Here is an 18,322-nt window from a genome sequence, read left to right as displayed (position 1 = left end):
GTTCAGGGCAGAAGCTGTGTTTAGAGTGTTCTTCATTCCAGTTTCAATTTATGTACTGTGGAAATTTATTTGCCCACCCCATCATTGGTGATTGTGTTCAGGCAGAATAGCATGTAGCATAGTATATACTGCCACTTAGCCATGAGAATCAATTTGCTATCTGGAACAATTTTGGCAGTGTTCCTCGGGAGATTCCAAACTGAGCTATGGTGCTCCTTTCAAAAGGAAGGGTCACGATAAGTTGTGAAATCTGAAAGTGGATCAAACCATGTTGTCACGGAAAACCAGAAATGTACATATAGAGGTCTGAGAACAAGTAACTTATCCACCCTTGCAATTGGAGCCGAGTGGTTTACTTGAGAGGACCAAGGAGAAAGGACAGCCTTCAGGCAGTTGAGAAGTATATCGGTGCTGAAACTGAAAAATTCCATAGCTTAAATCATCTCCATCCTCCCTCTCAAAAACACATTGCAGGAAAGTGCATCTAAAGAAAGAAAAGTTTAGAGAGGGACAAGAAACTCCAATTAAGAATTTGTATAAGGCATTTGTGAATGTAAGTTTTTATTAAGTTTATTATTTGGGAAACTGAGTGCAGTAGATTGGACGCCGGCAATTGACCTCGAGGACTTTGATTTAAATACAGCCCAAAATGGTCCATAATTTGTTACTGATTAGCAATCTCATTCGTAAGACCACAGGATCATTGGTGTGGTAAATGCGTCGTCCGTGCAGTAGGGGTTCGTTCCTGTTCTGAAATTGGGGCTAAGGCAGATGGCTAGAGGGTGTTTTATTCTGCACCTGGCTGTGCGGTACCTGATCTGCATTTGTTTGATGTTGACACTAACAGCTTGAAATAGGAAAAGTTCCAATTTCCCAGCACCAACATCACTTATCTTAATAAGCATAACACAGAGTTTATTAATCATATTTTGTGTTCAAATTGGGTTGTAGGTATGCAATCAAGGACCTTTTGAGCCATGCCTTCTTTCAGGAAGATACTGGTGTTCGCGTAGAGTTGGCAGAAGAAGATGATGGAGAAAAACTTGCAATTAAGCTTTGGCTACGAATTGAAGATATTAAGAAGCTGAAAGGAAAGTATAAGGATAATGAAGCCATAGAATTCTCATTTGACTTGGAAAGAGATGTTCCGGAGGATGTGGCGCAAGAAATGGTAAGTCATTGCATTAATTATAAACATCAATTTTGTCATCAACATCAATTTTGTCATATATTTTGAGTCCCGGCTGCATTTGTGACTTCGGAAATTGCATTATTTAATTGCCCACCAACAAAGTGAAACCATTTACCCATAGACATTCCTGTGCAAGCTAAGTAACTTGCACATGGGAATCTTGCCAAGAACAATTCTTTTTATTTCAATCTTGAAGGTTTTCTATCCTAATTTTTTCTGAATTGAAAACGTGGTAACATTGCAGTTTTTGATTTGGTATGGAATTGTGCTTTATTCAGGTGGAATCTGGATTTGTATCCGAAGGAGATCACAAAACGATGGCGAAAGCCATCAAAGATCGTGTATCTCTGATCAAAAGGAAGCGCGAGCAACGTCAGTTGGTCAGAGAAAAGCAAGAGAAGCTGGAGGAACAGCAGAAGAAGCATGATCAGCAGCAGCAGCAGAAAGCTCAGCAAGGAGCCAGTATTTCTCAAACTGGAGGGGGGCATCCTTCCCAGTTAGCCACCACTGCAGTCCCTTCTGCCCTTCCTGCAACCCTCCCAACCCAAGTTGAGCCTGAAGAGCCTGAAGCAGATCAGCATCGACTGCAGTATCAACCAGCTGGAAATTCTGTTACATGTATGTTGTTTCTATTAAATCTTGACCAAAACTCGACCTTAGTCTAAAAGCTGTGAAGGGTTTTCCGAAGTCCATTATTGATGAGTCTGCCTTGTAATGTTGAATTTTATTTCCCTGATGAAAGAAATGTCATTTTCACTCTGTCGGGTAATGTCACTATGCATGAGTTTGCACAGAATGTTGGATCCAAATTTTCCCTTATGGGAGAGAACTGATCTTGGTTTTCCTTTCCGAGAGGCAACAACTGAGTGAGAGATATTTAGCTAGTGGATGGAAGTAGAGAGATATTGGGAGAGATAATATGTTGAGTTTTGTATGATATTTACGGGATCTAATCTAGAGGTATTAACTTTTTTAAAAATCATTTGCTTTGTAAACTATCTTCCAGTCTGTTACAAAGTCTTGTTCTGGACTGTTCTTTTAGTTATTTACTTGAGTCTAGATTGTTGTCCAAACATGTAGGAAAAATATTTCATATCCAAAGATTTTTTAAAATCTATGTTGCAAAATAGTGAAGTTTTACGGCATATATTTTTCAATTCCTGTTTTTTTTTTAACGTTTGATGGTTGAATTTTTAATCTACAGTTTGGAAAATTATTAATGCCATTTTGTTGGCTAGTAAGTGCATAATTTTTAATGCTTTAGTATCTATCACTAGATTCAAGTTAACAATCAAGATTCTTGTCGCACCTAACACTGATTTATAAGACTTCTGACAAATCACCCACCTGCACTTTCCCTCAGAAGAATAATTGTAAAGAAGTCTGCTCTTCGAAAGAGATTTTCTGAAGGATCTCTTCAGCACTACTCAAGCCACAGCAAGTGTTTCACAACATATGATGCATTTTGTGTAGATGTTGATGATACACTACTCCTCATTCTACTTCTTACACCACCCTCCGCTCACACACACACACACATTCTGGTTCTGATTCCAAATATTCCAGCACCAATTGGAATTGGATTTTGCCATTTGATGCTGACAAACACTCCTGAGCCTAAAAGCAGTTCAGCTCCTCTGGGGAAGGGCAGAACTATACTAATGAACGTCAGCAGTAAGAGGACACTATCATACTATCATCAATATTTCTGAACTTAGTGTTTGCATTCCTAACTTGCAGGTAGCCTGACAACTTCAACTCCATTGCCTAAATTTCCATTATAGATGCACTTTAGACTGAAATGATTAAGTAGGTTTTAGAAAGACTGAAATGGAAGTGTGTTTGCAATCAGTATTCTAGGTCTTGCTCATTCTCACAGTTCCAGGTGCAAATTTGGAGATGTGTAGGGTGTACACGACTCCTGGATACAGAAAATTGTATGGAAAGTAAGTGAAATTTAAAGGAATGGGGACAATTAAGAGAGTGTTAGTATAGGGGCATAAATTCTCAAAGCCTTTGGGAAGGTTTAGAACGCATCTCCATCCACTTGCAGGTTTGTTGAAGGAGGAGGGAATGAAGAAATGACAAGCAAAAGTGAAGGGAAGGAAACCCAAGTTTCAAGCATGCATCTGCTGGAATGTGAGACAGCAAACCAGCACACGACCCCTTTTGCCCTCTGCCAGTCCAATCATCCCTGTAGGTTAGCATCATAGCATGCCTGGAAGAATGTGTTTCTATGTTTCTATGTTTCAAGATCTATGCAGTAGCTGGAATTACTGCCACTAGATGTGCAGCATATGGCACAGCTCTGTGTCCAGTTCTCTGATGACCTACATCCTGTAAAGATAGTTCTCCACTTCTTGCCAGTTAGATGTGCCAGGGCCTACAGTTCTGATTGGCTCTTTGGTAGGTGCAGCTAATCATCCTGGCATGTCTTCTTTCATGCAGTGCCATGAATACAGTTGTGCTGAGGCCAATCGTAGTTCCAAGGCAGCATACATTATAGTCAATGGTACCATTTAGATCTGTTGCCCCAGCTTCCTTTGGGGATAAAAGCCTCCACTTGCACCACCTGCCTGCCAAAGCAAAGTATGTTCATCTGTGTTTGCAGGTCAGTGCACAGATATCCATGCAGCCTGGAAACCCTCTTCTTCTAAGCCCCTCAGATGGGCGTTTTCCATAGGGAAATACATGGCAGTAATGACACTCGGGGGCAAACAATAATGAAAATTAAATATAGTTTATAGCAGAGAAACATTTCATTTGGCCCAACTTGTCTATGCCGATGTTTATGCTCCACACGAGCCTCCTCCCACCCTAATTCATCTAAACCTATCTGTATATCCTTCTATTCCTTTCTCCCCCATGTACTTGTCTAGCTTCCCCTTAAAGGCATTTGTGCTATTTACCTCAACTATTCTATGTGGTTATCAAGTTTGACATTTAAACCATTCTCTGGTAAAGAGGACAGTCCTGTCCTGATCCAAGATCCACACCTGTACTTCCAACAGAGGCTGTTGGATAACAGTTGTGAAAAGGACCCCAGCGATTTCTCTCCCTGCACTCCCCCCCCGCCTTCCTTCTGAATACAGTTGTGCTGAGGCCAATCGTAGTTCCCTACTACTATCACTGCTGAAATCCGATAACTCCGCAAAGCCTGGGGATGAAACCTGAAACCGTCCTAGGCTAAATGGCTCAGCTATTTACCAAGTAAACTCGCTGAACCATTGGGTGGGAGCCTTTGTGCCAACTTTGTTCCTCTAATTTTCACTGTGCCTCTTCTGAATTCTGGGCACTAAGTGCCAGCAGCAAAAAGACACAAAAAGTTTTTTAAAAATTGTCAAATATCTGAAACACACTTGCTTTAATGTTGTTGGGCCCTTTAAATTAGCTTCCATATACTTACCACTACTAAGAAACCCTGAAATCCCAGTTCACATGGACGTCATAAGAAATAAGAAATAGGAGCAGGAGTCCATCGAGCCTGCTCCACCATTCAACACGATCATGGACTCAGGTCCACTTCCCTGCCCGCTCTCCATAATCCCTTATTCCCTTATCGTTTAAGAAACTGTCTATTTCTGTCTTAAATTTATTCAATGTCCCAGCTTCCACAGCTCTTTGAGGCAGCGAATTCCACAGATTTACAACCCTCAGAGAAGAAATTTCTCCTCATCTCAGTTCTAAATGGGCGGCCCCTTATTCTAAGATCGTGCCCTCTAGTTCTAGTCTCCCCCATCAGTGGAAACACCCTCTCTGCATCCACCTTGTCAAGTCCCTTCATAATCTTATACGTTTCGATAGGATCACCTCTCATTCTTCTGAATTCCAATGAGTAGAGGCCCAACCTACTCAACCTTTCCTCATAAGTCAACCCCCTCATCTCCAGAATCAACCTTGTGAACCTTCTCTGGACTGCCTTCAAAGCAAGTATATCCTTTCGTAAATATGGAAATCAAAACTGCATGGTATTCCAGGTGTGGCCTCACCAATACCTTGTACAACTCTAGCAAGACTTCCTTGCTTTTATACTCCATCCCCTTTGCAATAAAGGCCGTGATTCCATTGGCCTTCCTGATCACTTGCTGTACCTGCATACTAACCTTTTGTGTTTCATGCATAAGTACCCCTAGGTCCCACTGTACTGCAGCACTTTGCAATCTTTCTCCATTTAAATAATAACTTGCTCTTTGATTTTTTTTTTCCTACCTCACATTATGCTCCATCTGCCAAATTTTTGCCCACTCACCTTAACCTGTCTGTCCTTTTGCAGATTTTTTGTGTCCTCCTCACACCTTGCTTTTCGTCAGCAAACTTGGCTACGTTACACTTGGTCCCTTCTTCCAAGTCGTTAATATAGATTAAGAATTTCAGGAAATGGCGTGTAGGGCACCCTTGCCCCCCAAATTAACGCGTTAAGCTCCAGCTAATTTTTAACAGCCGTTTGCTGTCCATGTTTTTCATCCAAATCTGATGTTCTTCGGGTTCGAGTACCCATTCTTTTTGTGTTTTAAAAGCTGGTATTTTTACTAAAGCTATCAAACCATTCAAACGGTTTTTGTGGATATTGTTGCATGTGCAAGGGTAGCAATGCCAGGCTAAGGATTGCTGAGAATTGCTTTGTTCCCTGTTGTCCTTAACCAAGTTCCTGGAGCTACCTTTCTTTGAGCACTTCATGGAGCTTGTTCCCAACCACCTTGCTGGGCTCCAGGCACACCACTAAAGCCTGAAGTCTCCAGGCCATTCAGCATGTGATATGGTGTATGTAACTATTTTCAAACAAAGGTAGCCTTTTTGGGTCACGAGGCTGTACACCAGGGCTTAAATAACCCTTGCAAAGTGTGCAGGAAATGCATATGAGCAAGAAATCTGTCTCTTCCAATCCTTTTCAAAGCAGTGATTAAGGGTCACTTTTGCCCTCAACAAAGGTAAGAATTCCAATTGGCAAATTTATATACAACAGTAAGTGAGATCTTGTATTGATAGTTTTATGGAGGCAATAGGTGGTAATTCTGTTGGTACAATATATATTTTTTTAACTAAGATCATTTTCCTTGTGGTGGACAAGGGGGTATGACGAGTGAGTTCTTCCCTAAATTGATTTAGATACTGCTCTTTTCTCAATGTTACATTTTGGGCTAGAAAAATTGAACTGCTAAGACTTATTATCTTAAGGTTCTCATTTTAAGCTGTTAGTTTCAAAGTCCTTTTTTTGACACACAAGATTAATGTACTGCCTGGTGGTAGATTCAGCATGGGTTTAGTGTACCAATGACCTATCTGATTTTTATTGCTGAAATTGAGGAAATATCAAACTTATAAGGGGATACTTGTGCATGAAACACAAAAGGATAGTATGCAGGTACAGCAAGTGATCAGGAAGGCCAATGGTTTCTTGACCTTTATTGCAAAGGGGATGGAGTATAAAAGCAGGGAAGTCTTACTACAGCTATATAAGGTATTGGTGAGGCCACACCTGGAATACTGCGTGCAGTTTTGGTTTCCATATTTACGAAAGAATATACTTGCTTTGGAGGCAGTTCAGAGAAGGTACACCAGATTGATTTTGGGGATGAGGAGGTTGACTTATGAGGAAAGGTTGAGGCTGGTTGGACCTGTACTCATTGGAATTCAGAAGAATGAGAGGTGAACTTATCGAAACGTATAAGATTATGAAGGGACTTGACAAGGTGGATGCAGAGAGGGTGTTTCCACTGATGGGGGAGACTAGAACTAGAGGGCATGATCTTAGAATAAGGGGATGCCCATTTAAAACAGAGATGAGGAGAAATGTCTTCTCTGAGGGTTGTAAATCTGTGTGGAATTCGCTGCATCAGAGAGCTATGGAAGCTGGGACATTGAATAAATTTAAGACAGAAATGGACCGTTTCTTAAATGATAAGAGGACAAGGGGTTATGGGGAGCGGGTGGGGAAGTGGAGCTGAGTCCATGATCAGATCAGCCATGATCTTATTGAATGGTGGAGCAGGCTCGAGTGGCTGTATGGCCTACTCCTGTTCCTATTTCTTACGTTCTTATTTTTCCCCGTTTGTAGGAAGCTGCACATTTGTTGCTGTGTAGAGCCTTGGCTTTCTTAGAATAGTACAAGGCTAATTTTTTTTTAAATGAGGACAAGACAATTTGGGCTTCTATAGTGTTAGTTTACTTTGCAGATGGAGAAATGGGCACACAGCAATTCAAGGGATTTAAGGTCAAGAAATATAACTTTTATGTACAAATGTTGTTGAACATTGATTACCTTTCTGGTCTACAATACATTTCTCAATTGGGAAGGTCCCCGAGGTGATTTCCTTTCCTCCTGTAGGTGACAGCAATTCTTACTTGTAAGCAAATGTTAAACTTTCAGAAAGACTCTACATATAAAATAATGTGGCATTTTCAGGTGTTTGGGTATACATGGTAGTTCACAACTGCTTTTATCTTTCTGATAAATTTGCAGGTGCTTTAAAAAGAAGTTGAATACTTGGAACAAAGCCATTGACTGGTGTCATGAACACTAAAGGCCCCTAGTGGCTTTATTACATGACATTCTCAAGGGTAAAGGAACCCCCCTGTTAATTTTTTATATATTGTCCCTTTGAAACCTGTAGCGGGTATCTATTTTGTAGGTCATTTAGTCATTATTCCAGTGATTTTAGTTCGAAACTCGAGAAGTAATGTGATAATGAGAACTGCTTTCAGACACATTTGAAGTTGTGTTGTGGACAATTGGGAAGGACTGGACATTAGTCTTTTAACCCTGTGTCTTTTGGCATGAGATGAAGCTATGCGTTGAAAAGGATGCTAGCATTACAACTGAAGATCAATGCATGCTTGTTCATGAATATCATTAGATTTCAGTAATTTGTGGTTGTATCATTTTAGTTCTGTTGCTCTGATTTCAAATCAGGAGTTCAGAACCAAAGCTGGCATTTAACCTAGAATGTGAATCTGTTGTGGCTTTCACCAGTTAACAATGCTATAAATAGACAAAAACACAATTTGATTACAATATAAATTGTGTATATTTTATTTTACAATATAATATTTTGATACAAAACTTGTTTTTATTTTTGTTTAGCCGATGGCACATTTGATAGTGGCCAGAGTTCATCTGGATTTTCAGATTCCCATGGTAGTCAAACTGTTTCTTATGGTTCCGCTCAAGAACAGCATATTTCATCCAACCAGGTCCCTGTGTACAGCCCTCCAAATGTCCAGGCAACATCACAGCAGCTTGGTGGCCATCAGCAGCCTACGGGGGTAAGTACATTGGGCTGGATGCCCCTTTGTAAACAGTATTTGTAAATCCATGAGACTGACCCGGGAAGCCTTTTGTGAGATTTTTTTTTATTTATTAATTATCTATAGCATATGTTTGGAGCGCCCTGGTTGTTTCTTGAATAGTAAATTTAATTATAAGATACTTAATATCAGAGCATTAATTTAAAAAAAATACATTTTATCATTCCTTCTGTAACCTCCTATCTCTTGATTTATATGTTATTTTAAAATGTAACTAATTTAAAAGTAGCTTTGTTAAATTAGAAGTTGCTTTCAATAATTGGCACCATCAGCTTGTAAACTAGCAAAGATGCCATTGAGTATTTTTTTTTAATATGTGCCTGGCATGAAGCCATTTTCTCACAATGAGTTTATTGCAATTTATTTATCTGATGTTTACTGCTTTAGTTTTATGAAGTTTGGTCACCAACACTGAAGGCACCAGTGATTTTAATTATGCGACTTCCATGGGTAAAATAATTCCAATGATAATTGTGATATTAGTTCAACATCCTTGCAAGAGTAAGGTTGCAGAGAATTAGTCAAATCACAATGTGAGGAAATGGTACATTTGCAATAGGTATTGCAAGATGAATATTTATCTGTAAAGCATAAGGTGCCTGTAGTTCTGATGGTGTCATGTTTTATTTTATCACTGAAAATGTGACATGCTTCTGGCATGATCATTGGTTTTCATTTATTATTGACTGATGCACGTGACATAGTTTATGTTTATCAATCCTGCTAATATGCATAAACCTTTTCATACATCCTCATGCAAAGTGCTATCCACCCTGTAACCCTTGCATTTTTTATTTTGAAGTGTCCCTTTATTGGTAGTCATACATAGTTTGCAGGCTGCTTGCAGTACTTTATTCCGCTATCCAAGAAGCGTACATCTGGATTTTTTTCTCTTTTTTTGAGCACTCTTGGATATGATCTGATGCTGACCAGTAGTAAACTTAACCGATAACACCTACAGGATCAATTTTGCTATATCTGATCAGTTAAGACTTGCATTGTGCTAATTCTAACCAGTTAATCTGAACCCAGTAGCAGTAATAGCTGCCTCCATATATCCTGTGCAGCTAAACCTCTTGCGGATACATGGAGTTCAGGTGCTAGTCAACTCATTCCTCATTTCTTCAAGTTGAAGGAAATTTGCATCATCATGTGATAGTGTAAAACACCCCATTTCATTTCCTTCTAGCGCTCATTTACAAAATGCAATGATGAACGCTGTCACAAACAACTTAGTATGTCTTGTGTATGTACATTTTGATATCCAGTTTACTGTGGGTCAGTTGATACGTGTTATTTATTCCTTTCTTTATTTTTTCTTTAGCTTCGACGAGGTCGTAGCATGTCTGTATGTGTTCCCCACCTTTCCACCATCCCTGATTCATCCTACATTCCTAGACAGTCTTCCACTCCACCACCGGTTCTCTCTGCACCTCTCTCCCCCCATGTTCGGACTATCCCCGAAGAAACCTTTGCAGAAAAACTATCAAAAGCACTGGAAAGCGTCCTGCCTATGCACTCAGCTCCTCCCCGCAAACTGCGCCGCTCCAGCCTTCCGTGTATTAGTTTCAACCCTGTATGTTGTATGTGACTCATGAGGATAAGTTGTCATTAAATACAAACTATTATGGGCACTAAGTTTTACAATAAAGATGAGATTTAGTTCAGGTTATAGTACTTTGAGTTTCAGCTTTTTTTAAAGTGAGAAGTGGAGGCGAGCATTTTGACATAAGCAAGAATGCAAAGTTGCATTGCAATTTCATTTGATTATTAAATGGTGCATCTATATGGGAAAAATTTAAAACCAGAAAAAATATAATCTTGTAAAACGTTTTGTTTTGCTAGTTCTATTTATGCAAGGTACCTGGAGCAACTCTGTTTAATTTGGGAATTATTCACTTCTTTGAATAAGCAGTATTACTTGTAATGGATCCTGAGCAGAGTTGGCAGCATAGAAGCACAATATAACTTTGAGAATCATATTCTAATTGTAAGTAGGAAATATTTCAATTTAATTTGGATCCATATGTTCACTTTTATTTTCAGAAATGTTGTAGTCAAATAATAAGTGGCTGCTAAAAATAGTAGATGATGTCTGAAATGTAACTTTTTGAATGGCATCAGTGGCTAATTTGTAATAGAGCGTGTTCTGGCCCAATCTATAAGCACTGTTATTTTTGGCTTAAATGAGTATAACTCACCTGACAGCATAAGAAGAATATGTTTACCTGATAGTAACAGTAATAATTATAAAATCCTTTTATACCAAGTCCTACCAGTACTGTTAGATACTGCGAAAAGCACATAATTAAATGGAAAAGGACTGGCCTTTTCATTCGGTAAAGTAGGGAGTGATAAAGTTCAACTGGTTGTCCTCTTAATATGTCAGCCCTTAAGCTAGATAAGATCATTAATATAGTACTTCTAGAGGTCAAATTTTAGAATTGAACTTCCAAGAAATAAATCTTCCACATGCAGTGCCTTTAAGATCGAATTTAAACAGTGCATCTGAATGTATAAACTTGTGCCCACAGCTGGTATTTAATGCATTCATTCAGTTTTTTAAATGTCTTCTGTGTTTGTCTGACACTTTTGCTATTGTTGTTCTATAAGGTAATTCTTAGTGAAATTCAAACAAGCTCATTTTGTGATGCATTTTTAATTTTCTCGACTCTGATTTGAGATTTTTGTCTTCATGTTAAAGCAGCCCCCATCTCTAGGGCATCCTTGTGGGGGAGCTCCATCACAACCAGAGACTGTTTCATTTTCATCTATTCCTGAAAGACCATTTTCTTTCTCTCCACCACCAAGTTTTCCTCTGAAAATTGCTAATTCTCAACGCCGCAAAAGTACTTCCATCTTGGAAGCCCACACTCGCCATTTTCAGCCGATGCTGAGGACCGTAGGCCAGAATGTTCTTTCTGCTGGTGATTTTTCAAATTGGAATGCTGAAAGCTCAACCATTAAAGGCTTGGTTACTCATAGATCTGCCAGTGAACCAGTTCAAATTGAAGGTCAAGTGCAACCAGAACAAGTTCATGCTTTTGTTGAAAGCAAATCAAGATTGGGCCAGTTTGAAGAAATTCCACTTGTGTGTCATCCAACAATGTATCCATGTAGTGTGCAGTTACAGCAAACTTTTCAAGACCCTTATGAGGCTGTAACGTACAATAACTTTCCAGCCTTTGCACTTTCTTTGCATCAAATTCCAACAGAAGTAAACCTGCAGCAGCAGATTTATTCCCAGCCCTTGAGTTGTGAGGAATCCCTGAGTGGTCAGACTTTTCTGCCCTGCCCAATACAAAACCTGATGGGTCATATGCCTCAAATGGTGCAGATGACTTCTCATACAGTACCAGCTCGAGTTTTACACCTTCCTTCTCATTTCCAACTGCCACAGGACATGACACCAAAACATGGGCAACATTGGAAGATTGGAGAGTCACAGGCAGTATTTCCACTGACAACGAAAGTATTTTTACCCATGCAGGAAGATAAAGATGCTCAAAGTGAACCTGCACCGACAGGCATTTTCACAAGAAATAGTGTTGGGACTGTGAATACAATGCTAACTGTTCAGCATTTAACCGTCCCTCATTCTGCACCAGCTATTCTTCCACAGCTAAATGAAGACAGAACTGGGTCGATCTTTGAATTTCAAGTTCCTCCAGTGCAGGTGGAAAGTAATGGCATCCAAATTCCTGTTCCACCATCTACTCAGAGAATTTACAAAAGTCGGCGGGGTTCAGTCGATCTAAGCTTAGAGGACAGTCAAGGGATTGGAATGTACAGCAGGCTTCAGCCAGTGACTGAAGAACAAATAGTTTATTTCAGTTCTGATACTGTGGTACTGCCAGGTGACTTCCTGCGAAGCAGACAGCCAATGTCAGAGGAACTTTCTCAGAATCTCAGTCCACAACGTTCAAGTGACTCTGGTCAGTCAACTTCCTCGGAGACCAGAGAGTTTCAGTCTCCTCCTCCTCCTCCTCCTTTGGGTTCCACAGCACCATACACCAATTTATCATTGTGTTATGAACAGCAACAGGTTTTATCGGAGCATGGCACACATTATGAAACATTGCAAGGTGTACCAGTTTCACTGGCTGGGCAGCCACCTGTGTTATTTCAGACCAACACTGAGCCCTTTATGGCAGCTTCAGGGACAGCTGGCTTGTATCTTCAAGTCATGGAAGGATCCTGGTCCCATCTTGTTTCATCCCAGCAGAACTTGCTACTGGATCACAGTTCTGCAGATGGGCAGAGTCTACCTTTGGTACTTGAGTTTCAGGTGTTCATGCCTTTCGCTGAAGTCTATTTAGTATTTTACAAGGCAGATCTGATCACTGAAAAAATGCATAGCAGCCTGCAAATTAGAAATAGTTTGTATTGCTCCATGACTTGCATAAATCAGTCATTTTGTTCAGGGTAAAAGCTCTCTAGTTTAGATGCTACAGGTTCAAAAGAGTTTTAAAAAAATTGATTGCTCAGTTCAATTAAATACTGCAATTTTAGAAAGCTATTTGTACGTTTTCAGCTTAATCACTGAGGAGGATATCTCACCATTTTTCAGCAATATCTCCCATTTAAAATTCCATAAAAAATTTTAAAAACCAGATGATTAAATCACTCTAATTTTGTGTATAGTCAATAACATGATATCAGAAGATACATAATTATCTGACTTAAAATGCCTTATTAACATCAATTCATGAGACATTATCTTCCCATGTGATAGCTACATAATATCTGTGCGTGAATTCATTCTGTAATGTCTGAATATCAAGCAGGTCCAAATGCAGAGCCAGCCGCCTCCAACCAGTCTTCCTCTGGGTGTGACATCTCAGCAGGCATCTTCGCAACCTCCACCAGGTTCCATACAGCAGACGAACCAGGTAATCAGTTTTTACAAGAAGTGTCTTGTAAGGATAAATGTGAAATTGACTCTTCTACTAGGGACTGCTATTCTGGGAATCTGGTGGTAATCTGGCATGTTGCTGGAGTAGTGTTGGCAACAAAAACCTTCTTGATTTTCGCAGCCGAGTACTAACTAGGACATTTTAGGAGCCACACACGTGACGAGAATTTGGTTGTGTGGCATTTTGCTTTGTTCTTTCTGATAAATATTTCTCCTGGCTTCTTCAACTTCAGTTTGCAGTTAGATTGATAGGACTGTCTTTTAGGTGGTACTGTATCTCATACTTTGTTATGTTTGTTTCTTGTAGTTTGGCAGTTACTACACCCCAACGTATCTTCCACAGGTAGAGAATTTCATTCTTCTTTAATCATTTCCCCCCCTTTTTTGTTGTGTATGCGTAGTTTTCACCGCTCTTGGTTTGTACTAAGCAGCACAGAATCCATGCTTAAAGTTTGAGTTTTTTTTCTTTTGTGTAAGAAATAACAAAGCCGTTCCTTTGTTTTTTTTAAAAAGTTGTTTTATTGTGCTAAGGAAATAAGTAGGTTGAGATTGCAGCATGCCTATTTGTTGCAAGACTGTCTTTATTTAGATCAAATGGTATTAACTGACCGACATTTTCTAGGTAAGTACATTCATTTCTAGGTAACTTGTACTGTGTATGGAATTTCCTCATAATCTAGTGCAATTAGAGTGGCTTATGTACTCCTGAACTGGAACATTAACTCTCTAAAATTGCAGAGTTAAACCAAATAAAATTCTGTTTTTACTCTGTGGTAGGGGATGGAGAAGGAGGAGAGCATTTTAATATTGGACTTAATTCACAACCGCAACCCCCTACATGTCAAATTTTAAATTTTGACTGCTGGCAGGGGCCACGGACCCTGGCTAAGACTAGGGAATGCACTCATAGTGGAAAATAACTTTAGGGAATTTGCCCAGGCTAGTGTTGCATACATTTTACCTTGATAAACTGCACAATATGTGCCTTGTTGCATGGCTGCTAATAGTTGCAATAAGTGGTCCAGGTGGTCTTTGGGCAACTCGGTAAGTTTGTGTTAAAGACCAGGTGTGGCTGTGGGAGGAATGAGGGGAGTTTGGGAATTAAAAAAAATCATACATAGACAAGATATTTAAAACTTCTTAAAATGAGAGTTCAAAATAAAAACATTAACAGCTTTACAGGTTAATTTAAATAAAATATATTTGAGAGGATTTTTATTCCAAGGTGTGAGATCAGAACCACGGAGCAAAGCTTCTGCTGGATTATTTGCAAATATAATTAACACCACATTTTGTCTTTCTCCTTCCCCAGACAGTACAGCAACAGCCAGTACAGTACTCACTTCCACAGATGATATCCAGTGGCTCAGTTACAGGTCAAGGCGTTTCTCAACCCCAGACTCTGCCCATAGGTCAGAACCAAATACATGCTGCTCAGCAGGGTCCTACTTCAACACAGGTATAGCACTGAGTTATTGTTTTCTTTGTTGTTTGACCAGATTAAGCTATATTTTCTGATGCTGCATACTATACTAATCGGATCGTTAGCATGGAGCATTTATCTTTCTGTAAATAGTGTAAATTGCTCTTTACTATTTAAATCACGTCCTCTTTAAAGTGTGGTGCCCAAAATTGGACACAAACTCCAGCTTGGGACAAGCTAGTATTTTATATAGGTTTAGCATAACACTCTGGCTTTTGTGTATTCTATGCCTCTATTTATAAAGTCCACAATCCCATATGCTTTATTAACTGCTTTGTTACCAGTCCTGCCACCTTCAAAGATGTGTACACAAACACCTCCAGGAATCTCTGTTCTTGCAGCCCTGTTAAAATTGTACCATTTAGCTTGTATTGTCTCTCCTCATTCTTCCTACCAAAATGTATCGCCCCTTACATTTTTTTGCATTGAATTTCATCTGCTATGTGTCCACCCATTCCACCAGACTGTCTATGTCCTCTTGAAGTCTGTCACTATTTTCCTCACCATTGATGTTAAACTGACTGGCCTGTAATTGCCAGGTTTATCGTTCTGTCCTTTTTTTGAACAAGGGTGTAAGATTTGCAACCCTCCAGTCCTCTGGCACCATCCATGTATCTAAAAAGGACTGGAAGATTGTGGCCAGCACATTTATACTTTTTGTGCATACTTCCTTCAGCAACCTAGGATGTATCCCATCCGGACTGGGTGACTTATGCACTTCAATTACTGCCAGCCTGTCGAGTACCTCATTTTTTTTCGCTCCTGGGATGGTGGGCATTGCAGGCAAGGCTGGTATTTATTGCCCGTCCCTAATTGTCCTTGAGAAGGTGGAGGTGAGCCGCCTTCCTGCGGTGAAGGTACTCCCATAATGCTCACTTTGTTTATTTTTTATCTTTTCCACTATCCTGACAACTTCTTCGTTTACTATAGTTTTGGCAAAGTCCTCTTCCTTGGTTAACACCGATGCAAAGTACTCATTTCGTTCCACAGCCATGCCTTCTGCCTCCACCTATAGATGTCCATTTTGGTCCCTAATCAGCCCGACAGCTCCTCTGATAATCCTTTTACTGTTAACATGCTTATAGAAGATCTTTGGATGACCTTTTATGTATACACCATATAATATACACCAAATAACACAATAGCTCCTCTATTGTCTCGTAACTCCAAGCAAATAGATTCTGTCTTTGATTCTCGAGGATATTTTCCTCAATCAAAATTGCTACCCTTTTTTTTTCCCTTCTCTATCTTTCCTGAATACCGTATACTCAGGAATTTTAAGCATCCAACCCTCCCCTTTATTGAGACAGGTCTCCGTTATCGCCACTACATCATGTTCCTACATAGCTATTTGTGCCTGCAGCTCACCCAACTGTGTTAACCACACTTCGTGCATTTACACACATGCATCCCAAACCAAACAGGAGGAAAGGGGAGGGGGGGGAGAAGAGCGGAGGAAGGTGGGGGGAGAGGGGGAGAAGAGAGGATGGGGTGGGGGGAAGGAGGAGGAGGTGGCCGAGAAGTGGAGGTGGGGAAGAGGCTCGACTGCAGAAATTACAGGCTATGGGTCGCAGCTGTCCCTCCATTCAAATTAGAAACTGAAAAAAAAACTCCTTGGATATAAGGTAATTATTTATATAATTGCTGATAACTATGTCCAAACTATTTTAATGTATTAAATTACACTGTTGTTTTTAAATTCACTCATCAAAGCGAACTAACCAAAGACTAATTATTTACTCAAGCTTAACAAGAGCCACGAAACATTGAAGAACCTAAACATTAAATATCTAGATACTTAACCTAGATACTTAACATGGAATTATCAGGTTCTGCAGCTCCACTTCCTTTTGAGTTGGGTGCGAGACCACCTTTCTCCTCGCCACCGAATTCCTACTGTCACCAAATTCCATTTGCGATCTACTCCACTTGTGATTCATGCAGCAATTTCAAAGTAACTAGCTCCAATCTAAATTGTTATTGGTATGAGTTTAATTTTGGATGACTTTTATCTAACCAGGTCTTCTCTGTATAATGACGGTGTTGAATTTTATTCTGCAGAGGATATATGGCAGCTCCTTTCTTTAGCTGGATTTAACTTGGAAAAGATTTTTGCAACATTTTGGGCACAAGGGCCACACATTTCTTGTACTTTAAAACCTAAAGGCACTGGTATTTGGAGTGTTGATGTTCATTCTCGAGATGGCCGAATTAAGTACAAAAAAAGTAACTTATTTTTGCTCAGCCAGATGTCTGACGCATATGGAAACCCATTGTTTAAGTCTGCCGACCGAGCTATTGAGATGAGTTTGGTTACCCAATATGGTGTACACATGCTCTGCTTATGTGCATAGGAGACTGCTAGAATGCAGTCACCTGAAACCATGCAGGATACCAGTATAGACCACTGGTAAACTTCCTACTTCATCAACAGCAAGGACGAACCTACCCATTAGGACATTGGATTGCAGGGCTCTGTCCTATCTTCAGCTGAATGATGAGCAAAAATTTCTGCAACAAAATATAGGGAAGACTGAAGCCATTGCCTTCAGTCCCCGTCACAAACTCTGTTCTCTAGCCACCGACTACATTCCTCCCCCTGCCAACTGTCTGAGGCTGAACCAGACTGTTAGCAACTCTGGTGTCGTATTTGATCCCACGCTGAGCTTCTGACCACATTGGTGTCATCACTGAGATCGCCTATTTCCAACTCCTTAACATCGCGCAACTCCGTCCTGCCTCAGCTCATCTGCTGAAACACTCATCTATGCCTTTTTTACCTCTAGACTTGACTATTCCAACACCCTCCTGGCTGCCGTCCCATGATCTACCCTCGGTAAATTTGAGGTCATCCAAAACTGTTCTGCCCGTGTCCAAACTCGCACCAAATTCGGTTCACTCACGTACATTGGCTCCCAGTTAAGCAAAGCTTCTTTTAAAATTCTCATCCTTGTTTTCAAATCCCTTCGCGACCTCACCCCTCCCTATCTCTAATCTCCTCCAGCTCCACAACTCTCCAAGATGTCTGCACTCCTCTAATTTTGACCTCTTTAGTATCCCCAGTTTTAATCGCTCCACCAATAATGGCTGTGCCTTCAGCTGCCAAGGCCCTAAGCTCTGGAATTCCCTCCCTAAACCCCTCATCCTCTCGACCACTCTTTCCTCTTTTACAATGCTCCTTAAAACCTACCTCTTTTCTGCTCTAATATTTCCTTATATGGCTCGGTGTCAAATTTTGTTCTGTATCGCTCCTGTGAAGCAACTTGGGACATTTTACTACATTAAAGGCGCTATATAAATGCACATTGATGATAATGTCGATGTTAATGATGGTGACTGGAAAGAATCCCACCAGTAACGAGTATTTTCCAGCAGTGTGCAAGGCAATTATCAACAATGGCAAGTCACAGATAATGGTAGAGTTGCA

At 40.1% G+C, this 18,322-nt stretch overlaps 2 protein-coding genes across 5 annotated transcripts in view; both read left to right on the top strand.

Moving 5' to 3' along the window:
* LOC139280809 (serine/threonine-protein kinase WNK1-like) overlaps nucleotides 1-18,322 on the top strand; it is a 200,007-nt gene that overhangs the window by 99,008 nt on the left and 82,677 nt on the right. For 3 of the 4 annotated variants that reach the window (XM_070900528.1, XM_070900529.1, XM_070900526.1), the window contains exons 6-11: nucleotides 952-1,171; nucleotides 1,471-1,810; nucleotides 8,274-8,455; nucleotides 13,282-13,389; nucleotides 13,720-13,755; nucleotides 14,725-14,871. In XM_070900528.1, the coding sequence (XP_070756629.1) occupies nucleotides 952-1,171; nucleotides 1,471-1,810; nucleotides 8,274-8,455; nucleotides 13,282-13,389; nucleotides 13,720-13,755; nucleotides 14,725-14,871 (1,033 nt within the window). The remainder of the gene's footprint in view (nucleotides 1-951; nucleotides 1,172-1,470; nucleotides 1,811-8,273; nucleotides 8,456-13,281; nucleotides 13,390-13,719; nucleotides 13,756-14,724; nucleotides 14,872-18,322) is intronic. The other variant, XM_070900527.1, reaches the window with a different exon arrangement.
* Nucleotides 11,193-12,926, top strand: LOC139281334 (uncharacterized). The gene has a single exon (XM_070901494.1). It carries the CDS (start codon nucleotides 11,193-11,195, stop codon nucleotides 12,924-12,926), a length of 1,734 nt encoding a protein of 577 aa, XP_070757595.1.

The sequence above is a fragment of the Pristiophorus japonicus genome, chromosome 15 (assembly GCF_044704955.1).
Source record: "Pristiophorus japonicus isolate sPriJap1 chromosome 15, sPriJap1.hap1, whole genome shotgun sequence".
Classification (NCBI taxonomy): Eukaryota; Metazoa; Chordata; class Chondrichthyes; family Pristiophoridae; genus Pristiophorus; species Pristiophorus japonicus.
Note: the sequence above shows the minus strand (reverse complement) of the source record. Positions and strands in the feature narration are given on the sequence as shown.